The sequence below is a fragment of the Lithobates pipiens genome, unplaced genomic scaffold (genome assembly GCF_037356315.1).
Source record: "Lithobates pipiens isolate NorthernLeopardFrog02 unplaced genomic scaffold, aLitPip1_a1.2 Scaffold_25, whole genome shotgun sequence".
In the NCBI taxonomy this organism is placed as follows: Eukaryota; Metazoa; Chordata; class Amphibia; order Anura; family Ranidae; genus Lithobates; species Lithobates pipiens.
Genome location: NW_027507787.1, coordinates 110,547,939 through 110,571,753, shown reverse-complemented (window position 1 = coordinate 110,571,753; position 23,815 = coordinate 110,547,939). Strand labels below are relative to the sequence as shown.

General features: G+C 45.6%; 1 protein-coding gene and 3 pseudogenes across 1 annotated transcript; 1 reads left to right on the top strand and 3 right to left on the bottom strand.

The window, feature by feature from the left end:
- The first annotated feature begins 4,653 nt into the window (after positions 1 to 4,653).
- LOC143929775 (uncharacterized) lies at positions 4,654 to 9,904 on the top strand. The gene is made up of 4 exons (XM_077453753.1): positions 4,654 to 4,658; positions 5,321 to 5,447; positions 6,488 to 6,786; positions 9,569 to 9,904. Exons 1-4 carry the CDS (start codon positions 4,654 to 4,656, stop codon positions 9,597 to 9,599), a joined length of 462 nt encoding a protein of 153 aa, XP_077309879.1. The 3' UTR covers positions 9,600 to 9,904.
- Positions 9,905 to 14,211: 4,307 nt separating this feature from the next.
- Positions 14,212 to 14,320, bottom strand: LOC143931874 (5S ribosomal RNA; annotated as a pseudogene).
- A 93-nt stretch (positions 14,321 to 14,413) lies between these two features.
- On the bottom strand, positions 14,414 to 14,532 carry LOC143932620 (5S ribosomal RNA; annotated as a pseudogene).
- Positions 14,533 to 14,842: 310 nt separating this feature from the next.
- Positions 14,843 to 14,961, bottom strand: LOC143931491 (5S ribosomal RNA; annotated as a pseudogene).
- Between the last annotated feature and the right edge of the window lie 8,854 nt (positions 14,962 to 23,815).

Sequence of the window (23,815 nt, the reverse complement as noted above, 5' to 3'; positions counted from 1 at the left end):
CGATCCGTGTAAGGGGTTGATCCCGACCCCTTATCACGTGATCAGCTGTCAGCCAATGACAGCTGATCATGTGATAAAACGGAGCCGGTAATCGGCTAGTATTCCTCCTCGCGCTGACAGCGCGAGGAGAAAAAAAAAAAGCCGATCGCCGGCGGCCGTGTTCGGGACATCAGTCCCGATCACGGCCAGCAATTTAAACGGACACCTGCCCCCTGCCAGTGCCCACCTGCCACCCGCAGTGCCATCCTGAAATAAAGTAAGTGCCCCCCTGTCAGTGCCACCCAGCAGTGCCCATAGTGCCCACAGTGCCACCCAGCAGTGCCCACAGTGCCACCCAGCAGTGCCCACAGTGCCACCCACAGTGCCACCCAGCAGTGCCACCCACAGTGCCACCCAAAATCTGCCTCAAAGGTGCTGCACCCCAGTGCCGCCCATCAGTGCCCAGCAGTGCCGCCCATCAGTGCCCAGCAGTGCCGCCCATCAGTGCCCAGCAGTGCCACCTATCAGAGCCACCTATCAGTGCCACCTATCAGTGCCCATCAGTCCCATCTATCTGTGGTACCTATCAGTGCCCATCCGTGCCACCCATCCGTGCCACTTATCCGTGCCACCCATCCGTGCCATCTTATCTGTGCCCATCTTTGCCCATCAGTGCCGCCTTATCTGTGCCCATCGGTGCCGCCTTATCTGTGCCTATTAGTGCCGCCTTAACTATGCCTATCAGTGCCCACCAGTGCAGCCTATCAGTGCCCACCAATGCAGCCCATCAGTGCCCACCAATGCAGCCCATCAGTGCCCACCAATGCAGCCTATCAGTGCCGCCTAATCAGCGCACTTCAATGAAGGAGAAAAATGACCCGTTTGCAAAATTTTATAACAAACTATTAAAACATGATTTTTTATTTTTATTTTTTTGCATCTTTTTTTGTTTGTTTAGCAAAAAATAAAACTCCGAGCTGTAACTAAATACCACCAAAAGAAAGCTCTATTTGTGGGAAAAAAATGATAAAAATTTCATTTGGGTACAGTGTTGTATGCCCGCGCAATTGTCATTCAAAGTGCATCAGCGCTGAAAGCTGAAAATTGGTCTGGGACTGAGGGGGGTTTAAGTGCCCAGTAAGCAAGTGGTTAAATTGGTTTGATGTTCCGAAACACTTAAGTGTGACAAACATGCAAAGGAACAGGAAATGAGGAAGGGGGCAAACACTTTTTCACACCACTGTATATATGTGTGTGTGTGTGTGTGTATATATATATATATATATATGTGTATATATATTATATAAAAATTTATTCATTCATGTAATTTCTCCCCCCCCCCCCCCAGGAGTACCAGAATTCCATTGGTCTGCAAGTTTTGCTCAAAACTGCAGGATGTGCTCTCGGTGCATCTTCGGCAAGTGTGTAGGAAAAATGATAGTGAGGACGAGATCAAGAGGCTTGTGGAGGAGGCGTGGTCCAACATGCGGCACCTGGTTGGGAACCTCGGTGTTGTCCAGTGTGCTGTTCTCGACCATGTTAGCAGTTCTAGCACACCGCAGGATTTTTTGGCACACTTTCTTGAGTCCAAGGGAAGTGTCGTTATACGTCAACCTGCAGGAAGACAGCGGTAAGTGGTCAACATTTTAAATGGTTATAACGTTATTTTAACCTGTGACCCTATAATGGCATTAAAAAGTAAACCTCAAGCCTCTGTTTTTGACACCAATATCTTCAACTTTGGTGAAAAGTGCCCCGATCTGGAGCTATGCTAAAGCTATACATGAAGTTATAATTATTCCGTTCAGACCCAAATGGGCTATAGCCTACCTCAACTGTAATTACTGTTAGAATTGTTTTTACATTACAGCTATATTTATCAGACATTTTCTAACCTTTTGCGAGTTCATGGCTCTTTCTGTACTGATACAATTTTTATCACAAGAAATTTGTAAAACTTTGCAATAAAAAAAGTTTGCAAACAAGTTAAACCTCTCCTAAACTATATTCTAGATCTCAAGTTCCAGTGGAGGAAGTCCAGGACGATCCCATCGGAGGGGATGAAGCTCTGGAAGGAAGAAGACATCCAGGGTAAACTTGCTGTGGTTTAACCACCTCGCGCCCGCCCTATAGCCGAATGACGGCCGTAGAGCAGGCGCGTTCGTCCGGGAGGCCGTCTCTGGATGTCCTAATGTTTACTTCCGCAATGCGCGACGCCGCGGGCGCGCATCGTTGAAGTTCTGTGTTCGCCGTGTCCCCCGGGGACAGGCAAACACAGATCGCTGTAAACGGCCAATCACAGCAGCCGTTTACAGCGCGATCGGCGTGTCCAATGGGAGATGATCTCATATGTAAACATATGAGATCATCTCTCAGCGCCGCTCTCCCTCCTCACACAGACAGAGTGTGAGAGGGGAAGAGATGAACGGCTGCAGCGGCAGCCGTTCTGCTTTGCTTTGTTTTGAAAAACAAAAAAAAGTAAAAAAAAAGTGCCATCCTCCCCCAGCAGTGCCATCCATCCTCCCCCAGCAGTGCCATCCTCCCCCAGCAGTGCCATCCGCCCCAGTGCCATCCGCCCCAGTGCCATCCACCCCAGTGCTACCTGCCCCCAGTGCCACCTGTCCCCAGTGCCACCTGTTGTCAGTGCCATTTGTCCCCAGTGCCATCTGTCATCAGTGCCACGTATAAGTGCCATCTGTCATCAGTGCCACATAGTGCCATCTATCATCAGTGCCACGTATTAGTGCCATCTGTCATCAGTGCCACGTATCAGTGCCATTTGTCATCAGTGCCACCTGTCAGTGTCACGTGCCATCTGTTGTCAGTGTCACGTGTCATCAATGCCACTTATCAGTGCCACCTGTCATCAGTGTCACGCGTCATCGGTGCCATGTATTAGTGCCATCTGTCATCGGTGGCACGTATTAGTGCCACGTATTAGTGCCATCTTTCATCAGTGCCACGTATTAGTGCCACGTGTCTTCAGTGCTATGTATAAGTGCCACGTGTCATCAGTGCCACATATTAGTGCCATCTGTCATCAGTGCCACATATTAGTGCCATCTGTCATCAGTGCCACGTGTCATCAGTGCCACGTATAAGTGCCATCTGTCATCATTGCCACGTATCAGTGCCATCTGTCATCAGTGTCACGTGTCATTGTCCTGGTGCTTCAAAAGTGTAATAAATAGTCAACAAGTTAGATGTATAATTTATGTTCCTAGAACACATGATGGCACTACCTGCATGTTGGGCCTCTCTATGTGGCCAGGCTGTGAAAAAGTCCCACACATGTGGTATTGTAATACTCAGGAGGAGTAGCAGAATTTTTTGGGGGGTGTCATTTGTGCTATACACATGCCATGTGAGAGAAATAACCTATTACAATGACAATTTTGTGGAGAAAAAAAATGAAAAATCTTAATTTTCCAAAGAATTGTGGGAAAAAAATGACAACATCAAAAAGCTCACTATGCCTCTTACTAAATACCTTGGAATGTCTACTTTCCAAAAAGGGGTCATTTGGGGGGTATTTGTACTTTCCTGACTTGTTCGGGTCACAAGAAGCGAGATAGTCCACCAGTACATCAGATGTGATCAATTTTGTGCGATTCGCACCACAGCTTGTAGACTCTCTAACTTTCACAAAGACCAAATAATATCCACTAATTTGGGTTATTTTTTATCAAAGATATGTAGCAGTATAAATTGTGGCCAAAATTTATGAAGAAAAATTTATAATTTGCATAATTCTGTCACAGAAACAAAGAAATATGCTTTTTTTTCAAAATTTTCGGTCTTTTTTCATTTATAGCGCAAAAAATAAAAACCCCAGAGGTGATCAAATACCACCAAAAGAAAGCTCTATTTGTGGGAAAAAAAGGACAAAAAATTCATTTGGGTGCAGTGTTGCATGACTGAGTAATTGTCATTCAAAGTGTGAGAGCACCGAAAGTTGAAAATTGGTCTGGGCAGGAAGGGTGTTTAAGTGGCCAGTAAGCAAGTGGTTAAATAGGAAGTTCTAGTTGTGCAAATAAAAAATAAAATTCAGAAGCTACAAATGTAGCTGCTGACTTTTGATAGCACACTTGCTTGTTCAGGGATCCAGCATCATCCTCACCCTGGCTAGTTCTTCACTAGCCTACAGGTTCCTGGCACCCTAACTGTGGGCAGGCACTTATGCAGCTTTTGGCTTCAAAGCTAACTGTACACTGCACTCTGTGAATGGTCCTGCAGTCTTCGGTAATGTGTCCCAGAAGTCTGCAGGGCGGGTGGAGAGGAAGGAGCACTTCTTCATTGTCAATACTGGGTACCTGTAATTCCCCCCCCCCCCCCCCAAAAAAATAAGATGCCAAATATGGGAGAGGAGGGCTCCAAAGCAAAATTTCCCCTTGGGTGCCATTTCCACTTTAAGGAATGATGAATATAAACTAGCTTGTTTTTGATTGGATTACAGAGCTCAAGGTCTGGCAGATGTAGTCAATTTTTTTTCCTATATTTTGTAGCCTGCCCATTTGGGTGGCATCCCGTTTGCTGGGACCTCAGTAAATTTCAATCTGTCTACGAGTCCGGATATTATAAAATCAAAAGATGGCAAAAATGTCAATATCCAAAAAGGAGGACTCCACTCAAATCCAATTGAGGTTTTGTCCAAAAAATACAGCACTGGACTCCATGGAGTAAGGGATTTCTTAAATGTCAGTAGCTACTGTACATGTAGCCAATTTGATTTTAATTTTCAAACCTTGGGTGAAGGTATATTTATAGGGCTGGCCATACATTATAATTTTTTTTTTTCTGTCAATCAAACCGGAATCTACCTAATTGCTAAAATGTTTTCTCCCCAGAAAAACAAGGATCCCCTTGGTTTGCAAGGTGTGCTTGAAGATTCAAACCACGCTTTCAACACACCTGAGAAGAGTTTGCGTGAAGAATGCGGATGAGGCTGAGATCAAGCAACTTGTCGAGGGGGCCCGGTCGAAGATGCGACACGTGACCAGAGTATGGTCACATACGAAGACCTGGAGCATCCAAGTGTGGTCAGGCCTTGCGGGTTTTGCGTAGGTTTTCTCAAGGCCAGGGGAAGCATCGTCCTTACGGAGTCAGGAAGACAGTGGTACATATTAAACCAAGCTTTATTTAAAGAACATTTTATAATGCCATAAAACTACATAGACTCATACATGGCTCTATTAGCAGACCTGAAGAAGCACAGGAAATGGAGATAGAAGAGGAGCAGCCAAGGTAAAAAAAAAATATATATATATACAGTAATGCATCTTCTCATTTCATATGCCTGATGTACAAACCTTTATTGTACGTCCTCTTTCCCATCCCCTAGCACATCCACTCGTTGGAGCTTAGAAGAGGCAGGACTCTACAAGCAACATTCGGTGGATTCTCCCTTGATCCGAGGATTTCCGAAGTATTTGGAGACATCAGGATCAAAGGAATTCATCAGACGGCAGGTAAAAATGTCAAACGTTACACACTGCAAGGTTAGTTAAAGCGGAGCTCCACCCTAAAGTGGAGCTTCTGCTCATTGGAACCCTCCCCCCCTTCAGCGCCACAATTGGCACCTTTCAGGGGGGAGGTAGGTGCAGGTACCTGTACAGTACAGGTATCTGCACCCACTTCCGGCATAGATATCTGCAGAATCGACGGATATTTATGCCCCTTTCCACAGGTCCCCCGCTGTCTGCTGGGAAACACACGGATCCCAGAGACAGCGGGGACCATCCTTATTGCGCTGCGCGACTCGCGCATGCGCAGTAAGGAACCGGGAAATGAAGCCGCAAGGCTCCACTTCCTGATTCCCATACCCAAGATGGCGGCGGCAGCACCCGAGAGACGATCGAGAGATCGGCTTCGGGTGCCGACATCGTGGGCGCTCTGGGCGGGTAAGTGTCCTTATTTTAAAAGTCAGCAGCTGCAGTATTTGTAGCTGCTGGCTTTTAAAAAAAAAAAACAGCGGAACTCCCGCCTTAATCTAGATACTTTATTAAGACTGACAATTTTAAGTTTCTGATCTTAATCAATTTTAACCCCCATTTGTAATAACAAACATGTCATACTTGCCTGCTCTGTGCAATGGTTTTGCACAGAGCAGTCTTGATGCACTTCTCAGGTTCCCCTGACGCTTGTGGCTCCCTCCTTCACCGACTGCCCATCATGGCAAGCTGCTTGCTGTGGGGACGCTCCTGCAGACTCTATTCCAAGCCAGCTCTGTGTGTCTATAGCTACAGCACATGGCTGGGCACCATCCCACTCCTCAGTGGCTTTGATTGACTGTAGCCTTAGCCAAAAGGTTCTCACTTCTGTCACTGAGCCTAAAAGAAGGAAGAGAGCCAATGTGCACAGCACTGGATCTAGATGGGGCTCATGTAATTTTAGGAGTGGCTGGGGAGAGCTACACTTGTTGTTTACTTCAATGCAGAGAAAGCCTTATGATAAAAACAAAATTCAGCCTTTGGAAGCACTTTAAGATGTTTTTATTATCCATTTTTAGGTGAACTTTGTGACCAGGTACCTGTACTTCGTGGACAGCCAGGAGGTTTCGTTGAAGTGTCTTGACCAGCCAGAAAGGACCGTTGATTTCTTCAATCAACTGGAAGCCTCCGGAGTCAGCCAATCCACTGCGATCAACCATCTGGATAGCAACCAGAAGTTTGCAAGGTATATCTCCATGGAACCAAGATGCCTGGACGATCCTTCTGCCAATCAAGCCGTATCAAGATTTGTAGAACTTCTGAACGACATCCGTAAGAAGATCAACAAGAAAGCTGCCAAGGGCAGAAAGGAAATGGGGTAGGCAATATTGATGGCAGTAAATATTGTATTGCCTTTTATCCATTTTATTTATTTTTTAATGCATTTGATTTTGCTAAATATGCATGCAATCATTTTTTTTCTCTTCCCCACAGTTGTGATTAGCAGACTGTACCTCACTCAACCCTATGTACTGTAGTGCACTATACCTTACCAGTCCTTAGAAGGACCTTTGTGGAACTAGTAGGTGGTGATTAGCAGACTGTACCTCACTCAACCCTATATATCATACTACGCTATACCTTACCAGTCCTTAGAAGGACCTTTGTGGAACTAGTAGGTTGTGATTAGCAGACTGTACCTCAGTCCCTATACTGATAAAGGACTACTGCAGCAGAAGGGCAGCAGTCAGCAGTAGTGCACCTCAACCCTATATACTGTGGACCTATACCAGTCCTTAAGGATTAGCAGATTGTACCTTACTCAACCCTATATACTCTAGTACGCTATACCTTACCAGTCCTTAGAAGGACCTTTGTGGATCTAGTTGGTTGTGATTAGCAGACTGTACCTCAGTCCCTATACTGATAAAGGACTGCTGCAGAATAGGGCATCAGTCAGCAGTAGTGCACCTCAACCCTATATATTGTGGACCTATACCAGTCCTTAAGGATTAGCAGACTGTACCTCGCTCAACCCTATATACTGTAGTATGCTATACCTTACCAGTCCTTATAAGGACCTTTGTGGAACTAGTAGGTTGTGATTAGCAGACTACCTCACTCAACCCTATATACTGTAGTACGCTATACCTTACCAGTCCTTATAAGGACCTTTGTGGAACTAGTAGGTTGTGATTAGCAGACTGTACCTCAGTCCCTATACTGATAAAGGACTACTGCAGCAGAAGGGCAGCTGTCAAGTATAATATTCTTTCTATATTTGGAAGAAAGAATATTATACGTGTACAACCCTATTACCATACCAGTCCTGAAAGGGACCTTTGTGGACCTAATAGTAACAGCTAATGATTAAACTGACTGTCCCTCACTGCTACACACAGCGTCCTGTCTGTCCCTATTTACACTGACAAAACACAGGCTGCTGCAACAATAACTTGAATAGCACTGCACTCAAAACTTTATACTGTACCATTACACCATACCAGTCCTGAAAAGGACTTTTGTGGACCTAATAGTAACAGCTAATGATTAAACTGACTGTCCCTCTCTGCTACACACAGCGTCCTGTCTGTCCCTCTCTGCAGTCTGCACTGACAAAAGACAATCTGCTGCAACAATGACTTGAATAGCAGTGCCTCAAACCTATATCCTGAACTACACCTATACCATACCAGTCCTTAAAAGGACTTTTGTGGTCCTAATAGCTAGCGATTTGGGTCACTGCAGTCTCTGCCTGCTCCACACAGCAACCTCTCCCTATAGTGACAGTAGAAAGAATGTAAAATGGCCGCCGGATCGGGTCTATTTATAAGTTAGGGGGAATGTCCAATTGTCCATGTGCTGTAATGTCTCAATTGGCTGTCCTGTACCCCATGATGGATGTGTCATCATAGGTCAAAGTTCTTTTACACAGTAAACACATAAGTCCGCCGGGCGAACAGCGGCAATAGTCCGCCGATCGGACGAATTGCGAACAGCCGAAATTCGCCGCGAACCGACTGCCGGGCGAACCATTCGAGCATCCCTATTGATAGATGCTGGTAAGGCTGCTTTTGATGGACGCTCGTGATGTAGTGTTTATGGGTACTGGTAAGGCTGCATTTGATGGGCACGGGTGAGGCTGGATTCGATTGGCGCTTCATTAAAAAGGTGGGGTTTACGTGGGCAGGGGAAAGGGGGTGGAGCCAGGGGGTGGCAAAAGGACTTTTTGCCTAGGATGTCAAAAGTCCTTGCACCAGCCCTGCCACCACCAAATCTGCTGTGGAAGGGTCAGTTACTTCAAGAGTTCTTTTTACAATGAGAATGACCTCCTCAGAGCAGTCTTTTGGGTGGGTGAATAACCCTTTGCTATTGCTGTTCTTTAGGTTCTGGGGTTACAGGCACACTGGTCTCTTCTTCTTCCTGCATATCAGCTTCAGTTTCCTCAATGAAGGATGGAAAGTCTTAGGGGTCTGTTGTCAGCAGGTAAGATTGAGGGTCTTCCAACTCTTCAAAAGGTGGACTTTAAGGTCCAAACTCAGGATCCTCTGGCCTGAGAGTCACTTCAGTCACCTTGGGAGGAGCAGAAAAGGGGAGGTGGCAGGCCCTGACATTTGAGATGGCCATAGACAATCTTTCTCTTTATCCTCACTTTTTTCATCTTCAGAAACGGGTAGAGAGTGAGATCTAGTCACTGGCTGGGATCTTTGTGAGTCCATGGGTGTGGACTGTAAATCTGGCTCTGGTGGCACGTTGTGGAAAATGTTAGATGTATTTTTATATGTATTATCATAAGAGTCCCCCTGTGTTCATTCTCCCCTAGCCCGCTCTAAAGAGCTGACTGGGGCAGACTGACGCTGGTTGAGATCCATTAGGTAACGTTAACACCGCTTGATCTTACCGGATTTAACAAATATCTATTAGCCTGAATGATTTTTGGCCAGAAAATTTGATAAGGGGGGCTAACCCTTCCTTATGTACCACCTAATATCTCTATTTTGATGTGGAATATCTCTGAAATTATGTGAGATCAAACATTAAAACCACTTGCTCTTCCCGGATCTAATGAATATCTATTTGTCAGTGCTGGTTTAGCCCTTACTTCTCTGGGTTAGCTGCTCAGCTGTCGGCTAATTGCCAGCTCTCATCTCTCTCCACAGTTACCAGCTGTTCCTGATCATGCTCGTCTGACCTGCCTACTTAAAGCTGTCCAGCTGACTTCATCTCTACCTTCACCTTGGTCAAATCACAAGAAACCATCTCCTGCGGTTCTGTTTAAGGACTGGCTTGCTGACATCCCTTCTGGCTCCTTTTCCTGCTTGCTGCTGTTTCACTTGGATCCCTGACTTCTGGCCTGGCTGATTACCCGATCTGGTTATTGAACTCTGGCCTGGCTGACTACTTGATCCGTTTGCTGGAGTCTGGCTATGCTTTGACTACGCTTTCTCTACTTACCTTTTTATTTTTATTTAATAAACAAGTGTGATTTAATTGTACTTCTGTCTCGGTCTGATTCATGGTTTCTGACACTATTAGCCTGAATGATTTTTGGGCAGAAAATTGCATGTGGGGGGGACTAGCCCGTCCATATGTACCTCCTAATATCTGTATTTTGATGTGTAATATCTCTGAAATGATGGGAGAGCTAACATTAAAACTACTTGATCTTACCGGATCTAACAAATATTTATCAGCCTGAATGATTTTTGAGCAGAAAATTTGATACGGAGAGGCAAACATGTCCTTATGTACCACCTAATATCTCTATTTTGATGTGGAATATCTCTGAAATTATGTGAGATCAAATGTCAAAACCACTTGATCTTACCAGATCTAATGAATATCTATTAGCCTGAATGATTTTTGACCAGAAAATTGAATATGGGGGGGGGGGGGGGGGGCTAACTCGTCCATATGTACCACCTAATATCTTTTTTTTTATGTGTAATATCTCTGAAATTATGTGAGATCTAACGTTAAAACCACTTGATCTTACCGAATCTAAGGAATATTTATTAGCCTGAATGGTTTCTGGCCATAAAATATGATAAGAGGGGGCTAACCCGTCCATATGTACCACCTAATATCTCTATTTTGATGTGTAACATGTCTGAAATGATGTCGGATCTAACGATAACACCACTTGATGTTACCGGATCTAATGAATATCTATAAGCCTGAATGGTTTTTGGCCAGAAAATTTAAAAAGGAGGGGCAACCCCCCTTATTAGTCACTTAATAAGTCTCTAATTATGTGAGATCTAATGTCAAAACCACTTGATCTTTCTGGATCTAACGAATATTTATCAGCCTGAATGATTTTTGGCCAGAAAATTTGATGGGGGGGGGACTAGCCCGTCCTTATGTACCACCTAAAATATCTATTTTGATGTGGAATATCTCTGAAATGATGTGAGATCTAAAGTTAAAACCACGTGATCTTACCCGATCTAACGATTATCTATAAGCCTGAATGATTTTTGGGCAGAAAATTGCATGTGGATGGACTAACCCTTCCATATGTACCACCTAATATCTCTATTTTGATGTGGAATATCTCTAAAATAATGTGAGGTCTAACGTTAAAACCACTTGATCTTACCAGATTGAAGGGATATTTATGAGCCTGAATGGTTTTTGGCCAGAAAATTTAATAAGGGGGTGCAACGCCCCTCATTAGTCACTTAATAAGTCTCTATTTATGTGAGGTCTAACATCAAAACCACTTGATCTTATCGGATCTAAGGAATATCTATTAGCCTGTATGGTTTTTGGCAGAAAATTTGATAAATGGGGGCTAACCTGTCCTTATGTACCACCTAATATCGCTATTTTGATGTGGAATATCTCTGAAATTATGTGAGATCAAACGTTAAAACCACTTGATCTTACCGGATCTAAGGAATATTTATTAGCCTGAATGATTTTTGGCCAGAAAAATTGCATGTGGGGGGGCTAACCCATCCATATGTACAACCTAATATCTCTATTTCGATGTGTAATATCTCTGAAATTATGTGAGATCTAACGTTAAAACCACTTGATCTTACCGGATCTAAGGAATATTTTTTAGCCTGAATGGTTTTTGGCCAGAAATTTTGATAAGGGGGGGCTAACCTGTCCATATGTATCACCTAATATCTCTATTTTGATGTGTAATATCTCTGAAATGATGTGGGATCACCCTGCATGGGTTTCCTCCAGGTACTCCTGTTTCCTCCCACACTCCAAAGAGATGCAGGTAGGTTAATTGGCTTCTGTCCAAAACTGACCCTAGTATATGAATGGGGACCTTGGATTGTGGGCTCCTTGAGGGTAAGGACCGAAGTGAGTGTGCGATGTACAGGGATAGGGACAATTGTAGACACTAACTCAGGATGGACTGGTGTCTTTATTCAACCACTTGATGTTACCGGATCTATCGGCTATCTATAAGCCTGAATGATTTTTGGCCAGAAAATTGCATGTGGAGGGGCTAACTCATCCATAAGTACCACCTAATATGTCTATTTTGATGGAATATCTCTGAAATTATGTATTATCTAATATTAAACCCACTTGATCTTACCGGATCTAAGGAATATCTATTAGCCTGAATGGTTTTTGGCCAGAAAATTAAATAAGGGGGGGGCAACCCCCCTCATTATTCACTTAATAAATCTCTAATTATGTGAGATCCAATGTCAAAACCACTTGATCTGTCCGGATCTAACGAATATTTTTTTCTGGCCAAAATTGCATGTGGCGGGCTAACCACCTAATATCTCTATTTTGATGGGTGAGGAGATAAGGGGAGGGGGCAGCCCCCCTCATTAATCTCTTAATAAGTCTCTAATTATGTGAGATCTAACATTAAAACCACTTGATCTTACCGGATCTAACAAATATTTATCAGCCTGAATGATTTTTGGCCAGAAAATTTGATAAGGTGAGCTGATGACGGGTTAGCCCCCCTGCAAATAACTGTTAATATTGCTTCTTCTGTGTGAGATCTAACGCAAACATCGGTTGATCTAACCTGATCTAACTAACAAACTGAATAAGATTTTTTTTAAATATTGATATGGGGGGCTAACCCGGCAGAGGTACTTTTACCTACTGTACATTGTAATAAATCACAGCAGAAGGAGGCTAGAGGTTACAGAAAGGTCACTGTGCAATACAAACAACCAAACATTGAATACCAAAAATGGTCCTCAGTGACCAAAAAAAGCCCAGCCCTTCTAGGCTAAATATTATCCTTGGTGACCAAAAACAGCGCTCCTGGTCCTTGGAGGCCAAAAATGGGTCCCAATGAAAAAAAAAACAGCACACCCAGTTGTTTTTGGTCACCGACAGGGACAGACTGACCAGTCGGTCACTCGGGCGCCACCCGAGGTCATTAGGGGCCCGGCCCGGTCTCGGCCACATGAGAGGCCACTTGAAGCGGCTGTGCCCGTATCACATGCCGCGATCATGCCGATTACAATACTGCTAACGGTACTGCTAACGGCGCGCTGCTCCCCGCCTGCCCCCCTCCTTCCCTTCCGTCCGTCCCAGGTGATGTCACAATGCATACAGTACAAGCACCTGGGACAGACGGGAGGGAAGGAGGGGCCGGCGGGGAGCAGCGCGCCGTTAGCAGTATTGTAATTGGCATGATCGTGGCATGTGATATGGGCACAGCAGAAGAGTGGAGGGGCCGGCTGGGAGCTGTGCCGTTATTATCGGCATCCGGTAAGTGAAGCCTGGGCTTGCCACAAGTGATGGGGAGCGGCGGTACAGAATGCATGGGGCCTCGGATCCCCCCAACCCACAGTGTCCCCCTGTGTGAGTGCCCCCCATGTGTGAGTGTCCCCCTGTGTGTTTGTCCCCCTGTGCCCCCCGTGTGTGAGTGCCCCCCATGTGAGTGTTTCCCCCTGTGTGTGTGTGTGTGTGTGTGTGTCCCCCTGTGTTTGTGTCCCCATGTGTGTGTGTGTGTGTGTGTGTGTCCCTGTGTGAGTGTCCCCCTGTGTGAGTCTCCCCATGTGTGTGAGTCTCCTCGTGTGTGTGTGTGTCTCCCCAGGTGTGAGTGTCTCCCTGTGTGTGTGTCCCTTGTGTGGTGTGAGTGTGTGTGTCCCCCTGTGTGCGCGCGTGTGTGTGTGAGTGTGTATCCCCCTGTGTGTGTGTGTGTGTGAGTGTGAGAGTGTATCCCCCTGTGTGTGTTCAGTGTATGTATGTTGGGTAGGTCAGTGTGTGTCGGGTAGGTCAGTGTATGTATGTCAGGTAGGTCAGTGTATGTATGTCGGGTAGGTCAGTGTGGGTCACGTAGGTCATCCTTTTTTTCCCACAAATAGAGCTTTATTTTGAAGGTATTTGATTGCCTCTGAAATTTTTTATTTTTTTTGCGATATAAATGGAAAAATCTAAAATATTGAAAGAAAATAATATTTTCTGCTTTTTGTTATAAGAAAAATCCAATAGACTCAATTTTATTCATACTTTTAGGTCAAAATTTATTCAGCCACATGTCTTTGGTAATGTTAATTACCAATACCATTACCAATATTTATTGGTTTGCGCAAATGTTATAGCGTCTGAAAACGATGGTACAGTTTCTGGAATTTACGCATCTTTTAGTTTATGACTGCCTATCTCATTTCTTGAGGTGCTAATATGGCAGAGTTGACTTCTTTTTTTCCCTTGTTTCCCAAGGTGAGGGTTGAGGGTGTCAAAAGTGAGTGCCTATGGCAACACCACCCTGAAAGCATCTGATCTTGGAGGCTAAGCAGGGACGGGCCTGGTTCATCTTGGGAAACCAGAAATAAAAAAACAGGTCAACTCCAGCCTACAGCACCTGGTATTCCCAAACGGTCTCCCATGCAGGTACTAACCAGGCCCGACTCTGCTTAGCCTCCAAGACCAGGTGCTTTCAGGGTGATGTGGCTGTAGGCAATCTCTTTGGGCACCCTCAACCCTCTTGACAAACGCCAAGATGGTCACCTTGAGAAACAAGGGAAAAAAACAAGTCAACGGCCAAAAAAAAAAAATTACGGCACCTTGTATTCCCAGGCGGTCTCCCACTCAGGTACTAACCAGGCCCGACCCTGCTTAGCCTCTGAGATCAAACGAGATCGGTTGCTTTCAGGGTGTCATGGCCATAAGCAATACCTTTGGGCACCCTCAACCCTCTTGACAAGCGCCAAGATGGTCACCTAGGGAAAGTAGGGAAAAAAAACAAGTCAAAGCCCAAAAAAAAGAAGCCCATGGGACTGGTTATTGCCAGGAGGTCTCACATTTGTTACTAACCAGGGCAGACGCTCTCAGCCTCCAAGATCAGGCACTTTCAGGGTGATGTGGCCGTATTAAATCTCTTTCGACACCCTCAACCCTCTTGAGAAACGCCAAGATGGTCACCTCTACAAACAAGCAGAAAAATAAAACAGGTCGTCGACGCCAACAAGATATAAAAAAAAAGCCTACGGCACCTGGTATTCCCAGGGGGTCTCCCATCCAGGTTCTAACCAGGCCCGACCCTGCTAAGCATCCGAGATCAGATGAGATTGGTTGCTTTTAGGGAGATGTGGCCGTATTCAATCGCTTTGAGCACTCTCAACCCTCTTGAAAAACGCCAAGATGGTCACCTTGGTAAACAAGGGAAAATAACAAGTCAATACCCAAAAAGAAAGAAACCTATGCCACCTGGTATTCCCAGGCAGTCTCCCATCCAGGTACTATCCAGGCCTGACCCTGCTTATCCTCCGAGATTAGACGAGATTGGTCGTTTCAAGGTGATGTGGCCATAGGAAATTTCTTTGGGCGCCCTCAACCGTCTTGACAAACGCCAAGATAATCACTTTGGGAAACAAGGGAAAAAACAAGTCAACGCCAAAAAAAAAAGAAAAAAAGAAGCCCGTGGCACTGGGTGTTGAGAAACACCAAGATGGTCACCTTGGGAAACAAGTGAAAAAAACAAGTCGACGCCAAAAAAAAAGAAACCTACGGCACTTGATATTCCCAGGGGGTCTCCCATGCAGGTTCTAACCAAGCCCGACCCTGCTAAGCCTCCGAGATCAGGCGCTTTCAGGGTCATGTGCCCATAGGCAATCTCTTTCGGCACACTCAACCCTCTTGACAAACGCCAAGATAGTCACCTTGGGAAACGAGGGAAAAAAAAGTCAACACCAAAAAAAAAAATTTACGGCACCTGGTATTCCCAGGCGGTCTCCCATCTACCGGTAGGTACGAATCAGGCCCGATGCTGCTTAGCCTCCGAGATAAGACAAGATTTGTCGCTGTCAGGGTGATGTGGCCTTAGGCAACCACTTTGCGCATGCTCAACCCTCTTGACAAAATGCCAAGATGGTCACCTTGGGAAACAAGGGAAATAACAACAAGTCAGCGCCCCCCAAAAAAAAGGAAACCTTGCAGGGTCGGGGCTTAGGGTCTGTTCTAGTTTGCGCCACGGAATGTCCGCTCCACATAGGAACCATGTTCTAAGTTGAGTGAGCAGAGATGCACGGTAGTAGTCCAGCAGGACTGGGAACCCCATACCCTCTGCCCCTCTTTGTTTAGCTAATATGACTCTGGTACATCTCATTTTTCTTGAGTTCCAGATATATTTTGTCAGTATGGAATCTAGTGCTTTTAAATGGGTGGTCTTGAGGGGTATTGGGAGGGTGCAGAAGATATATAAGATTTGGGGAAGAAGTAACATCTTAAAAGACGCTAGGCGTCCAGACCATGTTAATTCGGATTTGGCAAGTCGAGCGGTTTGTAAGGTTAATTTCTGTATAAGGGCATGATGGTTAGTATCTGCTAATTTAGAGGGGTCTTTGGTAATTTGGAGGCCAAGATAAGTTATTTGTTCTGCGGTCCATGAGTAGGGGAATTGGAGTTGTAGTCGATTTTGAAGAGCAGGTGGGACATGTATAGGGAGAATTTGTGATTTGGTGAAATTTAACTTTACAATAGGAGATTTTACTAAATTCTTTAAGGACTGTGTGGGCATTGATTAAGGAATGTGACGGGAAGGTTAGGAATTAAATAACATCGTTGGCAAATACGTTTATTTTATGAGTATGATTGGGGAAAGAGAAACCTGTGATATTTGAGTGGGATCTAATTTTTTCCGCTAGGGGCTCCATAAGAAGATTGAAAATAAAAGGGGAGAGGGGGCACCCCTGTCTAGTCCCGTTGGAGATTGTAAAGGATCGCGATAGTGTATTGGATGTGTATACTTGTGCGGAAGGTGAGGAGTATAAGGCTAATATGGCTGACAATATAGGTCCCCCAAGGCCAAACTTTTTAAGGGTATGGCCCATGTATTTCCAGTGTATCCTGTCAAACGCCTTCTCCGCATCCAAAGAGGAGCAGAGAAGGCGTCTGACAGGAATTTGCACAGTGGAGGATATCCACCACCCTGCGAGTTGCGTCCGATGGCTGCCTACCAGGTGTGAAACCCGATTGGTCAGGATTAATAAAAAGAGGAATAAACTGGGCTAGTCTCTGGGCAATTATTTTAGCGTATAATTTAACATCTGTATATAAAAGAGAAATCAGACGGAAATTGGCGGGTTCATCAGGGCTTTTCTCCGGTTGAGAGTGGATTGCTTTCTGTATTTCTAGTGGTGAGATTGGTGCATTTAAAGATTGTAGTTGTTCCCGGGAAAGGGCCGGGAGAGCTATCTCCTCCAAAAAACCTTGTATGTCTGATTCTGAGGGTTGCAGTGGTGTAACTAGAACCTTCAGGGCCCCGATGCAGGAAACCTAGGAGGGCCCCCCCCCCCGACCTCCGGACAGGGCTCTTTTCTCCGAGCCCGATGGTGGAACACCAGGGCCCAGTCCCAAGTGGGTGGCCGCATATAAAGGAACCAATTTTAAAAACATCAATTAAAGCCACTGTGCCCATCAAACGCCACTACTGTACCATCAAGCGCCACCACTGTACCATCAAATGTCACCGCTGTGCCCATCAAACTCTGCCGCTGTGCCCATCAAACTCTGTCGCTGTGCCCATCGTCAAATGCCACCGCTGTGCCCATCAAATGCTGCCAGTGTACCCAACAAATGCTGCCACTGTGCCCATCAAATGCTGTTGGTGTGCCCATCAAATGCTGCCACTGTGAATCCCCACCACCCGCTCACTGTCTGCCTGCCACTTACCCTGTCTGGGTGGGGCAGCGGGTAACGGCCATGAGCGGGGTCCTCCATGCATCTCCTGCCATCCTCATCTCCTGTCCTCTCCTCCTGATAGACGTCCAGTAGCTGCGCCTATCGTTTCAGCCAATCAGGTGATGGGTAACAGACCCGCACACCTGATTGGTGGAGAGGTGGTTCAGTGTTAGGAAAGTGAATATTAATTCACTTTTCTAACACACCTGGGTAGACTGTGAGCGTCAAGCATGGCGCTCGCAGTTCACCTATTTTGAAGCCTATTAGAGCCCATGGCTCTAATCAGGTGCTGCAAAAACACCCCCCGCCGCTGTAATTCAGGCGCCCGACACCCCAAAAGGGACCAGACACCTAAATATAGGGGTGCCAGCGGTGGCTATGGATAGATTCATGCTATGCTATGCATGAATCTATCCATTGGTCATAGAGGGTGTGGCTGGAGAGAGGGGGTGGCACCTGTGCACCCTTTTGGATGCACCGCCACCGATAAACACATGCACATTCACATACATACATATGCATACATGTACACTCACATACATGCGCACACACACATGCATACATACACATGCATACATACACATACATATATGAACACACACACACACACACACACACACACACACATACACATACATGCTCACACACATACATGCTTACACACACACACACACACATACATGCATGCTCCCACACATGCATGCTCACACACACATACATGCATGCTCACACACGCATGCTCTCACACACACACACACACACACATACAAGCATGCTCACACACACACACACACATACAAGCATGCTCACACACACACACACACACATACAAGCATGCTCACACACACACACACACACACACACACACATACAAGCATGCTCACACACACACACACACACACACACACATACAAGCTCACACACGCACATACAAGCATGCTCACACACACACATACACACATACAAGCATGCTCACACACGCACATACATGCATGCTCACACACGCACATACAAGCATGCTCACACACTCGCATACAAGCATGCTCACACGCACATACAAGCATGCTTGCTCACACGCACATACATACAAGCATGCTCACACACACACACGCACATACATACAAGCATGCTCACACACACACGCACATACAAGCATGCTCACACACGCACATACATGCATGCTCACACACGCACATACATGCATGCTCACACACACATACATACAAGCATGCTCACACACGCACATACAAGCATGCTCACACACACATACATACAAGCATGCTCACACACGCACATACAAGCATGCTCACACACACATACATACGAACATGGTCACACACACACATACAAGCATGCTCACACACACATACAAGCATGCTCACACACACACATATAAACACAAATGCAGTAGCTAGTCTTATAAAAAAAAAATGGCAGGCATTTACAGTACCTTGGCTCTTCCTGCCGGCTACTGCACTGTAGGGGGAGACAAAGAGCACACACTTTACCCTAATGTAAGGAGCTTCCGCACAGAGCCGATTTCAGTTTGGCTGATGATAGAGGAGCTCCTCTCAGCCTCCCCTCCTACGGAAGAGTACAGGGGGCCTGAGGGCCCCCTGCAGCAAGGGGCCCGGTCGCCATGGCGATCTTGGCGACCCCTATAATTCCGCCACTGGAGGGTTGATAGGTGTTTCCATCCTGCTGGAGGTTGTACAGGGTAGAATAATGATTAGCAAAAGCATCAGCAATACCCTTAGGATCAATGATCTTGCCGTTGCCCACAGAGCATTTAATATAAGGGATTCTGGTACGGGCTCTGTGTTCTTTTAATCTATAGGCCAGTAATTTACTTGCTCTATTGCCCAGAGCATAATGATTAACCTTAATAGCTGTGATATATTTATCATAGCGTTCTAAAAGCATACGTCTAAGATCACAACGGAGTTTGGTCAATTTATCTGCCAGAGCAACCATGGGTGCAACCTTATTCTGGATTTCAAGTGATTTAATCTCTTGTAATAGGACATCTAGTTGTTTAGTTTTTTGTTTATTAATTCTTGAATTTAGTTGTATCATTATGCCCCTTATGTATGCATTATGGGCACACTACAGAACTGACGGGTCAGAGACTGAGGATGAATTAATTTCAAAATATTCCTTTAATTTGTTTGATATGAAGGTCGCATGTTCGGGTACTCTGAGCAGATTAGAATTGGCCCTCCACACAAAATCTCCCAAATAAGCGTTCCCCTCCACCACCACGACTGACACTGGAGCGTGGTATCTACTAAAATCATGTCAATACGAGAGTAGGAATTATATCTGGCAGAGTGGAATGAAAAGTCCCTTTCTCCTGGGTGCTGACACCTCCAGGCGTCGTAGAGCTCTTCCGAATGAAAGAGCGTTTGTAGGGAAGACAAAGGGCGTCTGGACTTAGTGGTAGTGTCGATTGCATAGTCGGCGGTAAGATTGAAATCTCCACAAACCACCAAGGCCCCTTTCTTAACAGTGGATATCCTCTATAGCCGTTTTTGGAAACACATCTGGTGGGAGTTTGGAGCATAGAGACAAACGATCGTGTAGGTTTTGTTGTTTATATGTCCTATTAACCACTTTCAGACCGGACCAATTTGCTGGTCAAAGACCAGACCACTTTTTGCGATTCGGCACTGCGTTGCTTTAACTGACAATTGCGCTTTCTTTTGGTGGTATTTGATCACCCCTGCGGTTTTTATTTTTTGCGCAATAAACAAAAATAGAGCGACAATTTTGAAAATAACGCATTATTTTTTACTTTTTGTTATAATAAATATCCCCCAAAAAGATATAAAAAAACATTTTTTTCCCTCAGTTTAGGCCGATACGTATTCTCCTACATATTTTTGGTAAAAAAATCGCAATAAGCGATTATTGATTGGTTTGCGCAAAAGTTATAGCGTTTACAAAATAGGGATAGTTTTATAGCATTTTCATTAATAATTTTTTATTATTTTTTTTTTAACTAGTAATGGCGGCGATCAGCGATTTTTATTGTGACTGCGACATTGTGGGGGACCCATCGGACATTTTTGACACATTTTTGGGACCATTGTCATTTATACAGTAATCACTGCTATATAAATGCAGTGATTCCTGTGTAAATGACACTGGCAGTGAAGGGGTTAACCAGTGGGTGGCAGTGTAGGGGTTAAGTTTTCCTAGGGGTGTGTTACTAACTGTGGGGGGGTTGGGCTTTCATTTAGTGAACACTGATCTCTGCTCCAATCACATGGAGCAGAGATCAGCGTCACTAGTTGCTAGGCAGAATGGAGAAATGCTGTTTACAACGGCATTTCTTCATTTGGCCGCTCCGTGAGACGATCGCGGGTATGCCCGCCGCGATCGAGTCCGCGGGTCCCGCGAACGGACTCACGGGGGTCCCGACCAGCACGGGAGCGCACCGCCAGCGGCGCGCTCCCAAAGGCAGGGCGGCAAATTTAAAGGGACGTACATGTACGCCCATTTGCCTGCCCATGCCATTCTGTCGACGTACATCGGCGTGCGCTGGTCGGCAAGTGGTTAAGATCAAATACCTCCCTTCCTTATCCAGGATTGTCTCCAGTACTTTAAAAGAAACAGTATCTCTAAGGGTTATGGCAACTCCTCTGGTTTTTTGTACAGCAGAAGCAAAAAAGATTTGGAGATATCTGGGATGTTTTAATCGAAACTGATCAGATGGTATCAGATGGGACTCCTGGATGCATAAAATATCAGCCTGCAGTTTCAGAGCTTCCTTCCATAGAGCAGTTCTTTTCACAGGGTGATTTAAGCCGTGAGTGTTAAAAGAGATTATGTTCAACATTTTACCTTACTATCGGATGATAGGTAGTTGCGTTCGTATTGGACGTGATTACATCTATAAAAGATCCACGAGTCCATATTTGAGGGTTCAGTTCCGCAGAGTGACAAGAAGTAAACATGCTTGGTACTGAGGTCCATCCTGGAGAGAGTAGAGGAGTAAAAACAAAAAAGCAAACCAAAACTAGCAAAAATAAACATAGTAGAAACAGGTAAAGGTCTGTATCCTAAACAGTAGGAGTAAAAAGAGGGATTACGAATTGAATCCTGAGGCAGTAGGACTGCCCAACAATATTTGGGGTGAAGTATAATGTCTTAGCCATCTAAGTGGCCATGGGAACTAAAACGTTGCATTAAAATGGTAGCGTAGGGTGTTCAACCAGTGTATTTTCATTTCTTAGCTTTGTGCTTGTGGGAAACCGTTTGCCAGGAGTTATCGGTGTAGCAGTGGAAGCTGGGGTAACTGTTGAAGATTCTGGAATGATGTCCCATGTCCCTAATAGAGCCAGCCCTTCTTCTAATGTAGTCACTACTTCAGTGTGATCATCTCTTGAAATAGTTAGCTTTGAAGGGTATCCCCATATACAATGGCATGATTACGTAATGCCTTAGTGATGGGAAGGAGAGTTTTGCGCCTTTGCATAGTATGCTGTGATAAGTCAGCAAAGAGTTGTATAGACATGTATTTTTCAGGTGGTTATCTGTTTTTCCTGAATGCTGACGTAAAGCGTTCTTTTACATGATAGAAATGTATTCTCATAAGCACATGTTTTCAAGCAAGTGAGAGGGCTTGGGGAGCCTATGTATTCTGTCTATCACCACATCAGACTCTTCCAGTTCTGGTAAATAGGCCATCATCAGTTCTTGTGCATACTGAAGCAGCTGCCCGGGTAGGACTGATTCAGGGACCCCTCTAATTTTTAAGTTGTTTCTTCTAGGCCTATCCTCAAGGTCTGCGACCTTAGCCTTAAGCCAGGTCACCTCCTCGGATTGTTCGTTGTGTGCGTCAACTAGGGAGTTATATGAGGAAGCAAATTCCCCCATCTTTTGCTCCACGTGTTCCACCCTCTCCCCCAGTTCACCCATGTCTGCTTTAAAGACTCTCATACAGTCCATGATGTCTGCATGCAGTGAGCTGCGGAGCGATACAAGCATGTCCCGTAATGTGGTGTCTGATACTGGCTGGTCAGTTGTGGGGAACGTTGTTAGAGACTCCACCAGCTCCCTTGTGTCGTCTAGGCCTTCCCGGTCATCGCTCACCTGCTCACCGTCGTTGTGGATGGACAATCACGGCTTTGACTTCACTGGGCTCCCAGATAGCGGCGTGGAAATACCATCCTTCTGCCGGTCCAGCGCTCTGCGGGCTAGGTGTCGTGGCGTTGGCCGCTGGGTGAGGTTGGCGAGGCCTCGCCATCACCATCTTTGCTCTGGCCGCGTTCCTTCCGCGAGAAGAATTGAGGGAGCTTTTGGAGCTGCGAAGCTCCTTTCCTCTTCCTGGCCATGCCGGAGCGTTGAGGGGTCTTGTATCCGTGTGGCAGGGTGAGATCGGTTCGGTTGAACACCTCCGTTGTGGCTTGTTCCCTGATCTGGCGCGGAGCTATCTGACTATGCGACCATGCAGTAGCTCGGTAGCCATGCCCCCACCTTCAACCCTCTTGACAATGCCAAGATGGTCTCCATGGGTAAAAAGAGAAAAGAACAAGTCAACGCCCAAAAAAAAAAGAACCGTACAGCACCTGGTATTCCTAGGCGGTCTCCAATCTACGTACTAACCAGGCCCGCCCCTACTTAGCCTCAGAGATGCGACGAGATGGGGCACTTTCAGGGTGATGTGGCCGTAGGCAATTGCTTTGGGCACCCTCAACTCTCTTGACAAACACCAAGATCGTCACCTTGGGAAACAAGGGGAAAAAAAAGTCAACGCCCAAAAAAAAATATTTATGGCACCTGATAATCCCAGGCGGTCTCCCATCCAGGTACGAATCAGGCCAGACGCTGCTTAGCCTCCGAGATAAGATGAGATTTGTTGCTTTCAGGGTGATGTAGCTGTAGACAATCTCTTTGCGCACGCTCAACCCTCTTGACAATTGCCAAGATGGTCACCTTGGGAAACAAGGGAAAGTCAACGCCAAAAAAAAGAAGCCTGTAGCACTGGGTATTTCCAGGCGGTCTCCCATTCAGGTAGTAAACAGACCCAACCCTGCTTAGCCTCCGAGATTAGACGCTTTCAGGGTGATGTGGAAATAGGCAATCACTTTGGCAACCCTCTTGACAAACGCCAAGATGGTCACCTTGGGAAAAAAGGGGAAAAAAATAGGTCAATGCCCAAAAAAAAGGAGCCTATGATGTCCCATCCAGGTACTAACCAGGCCCGACCCTGCTTAGGCTTGGAGATCAGACAAGATTGGTTGTTTTCAGGGTGATGTGGCCATAGGCAA

What these genes read in the sequence shown, in the direction of transcription:
- LOC143929775 (XM_077453753.1), top strand. An exon ending in AGGAATTCATCAGACGGCAG is followed by an intron (nt 5,448 to 6,487) that starts GTAAAAATGTCA and finishes ATCCATTTTTAG; the next exon opens with GTGAACTTTGTGACCAGGTA. An exon ending in AAGGGCAGAAAGGAAATGGG is followed by an intron (nt 6,787 to 9,568) that starts GTAGGCAATATT and finishes CTCTCTCCACAG; the next exon opens with TTACCAGCTGTTCCTGATCA.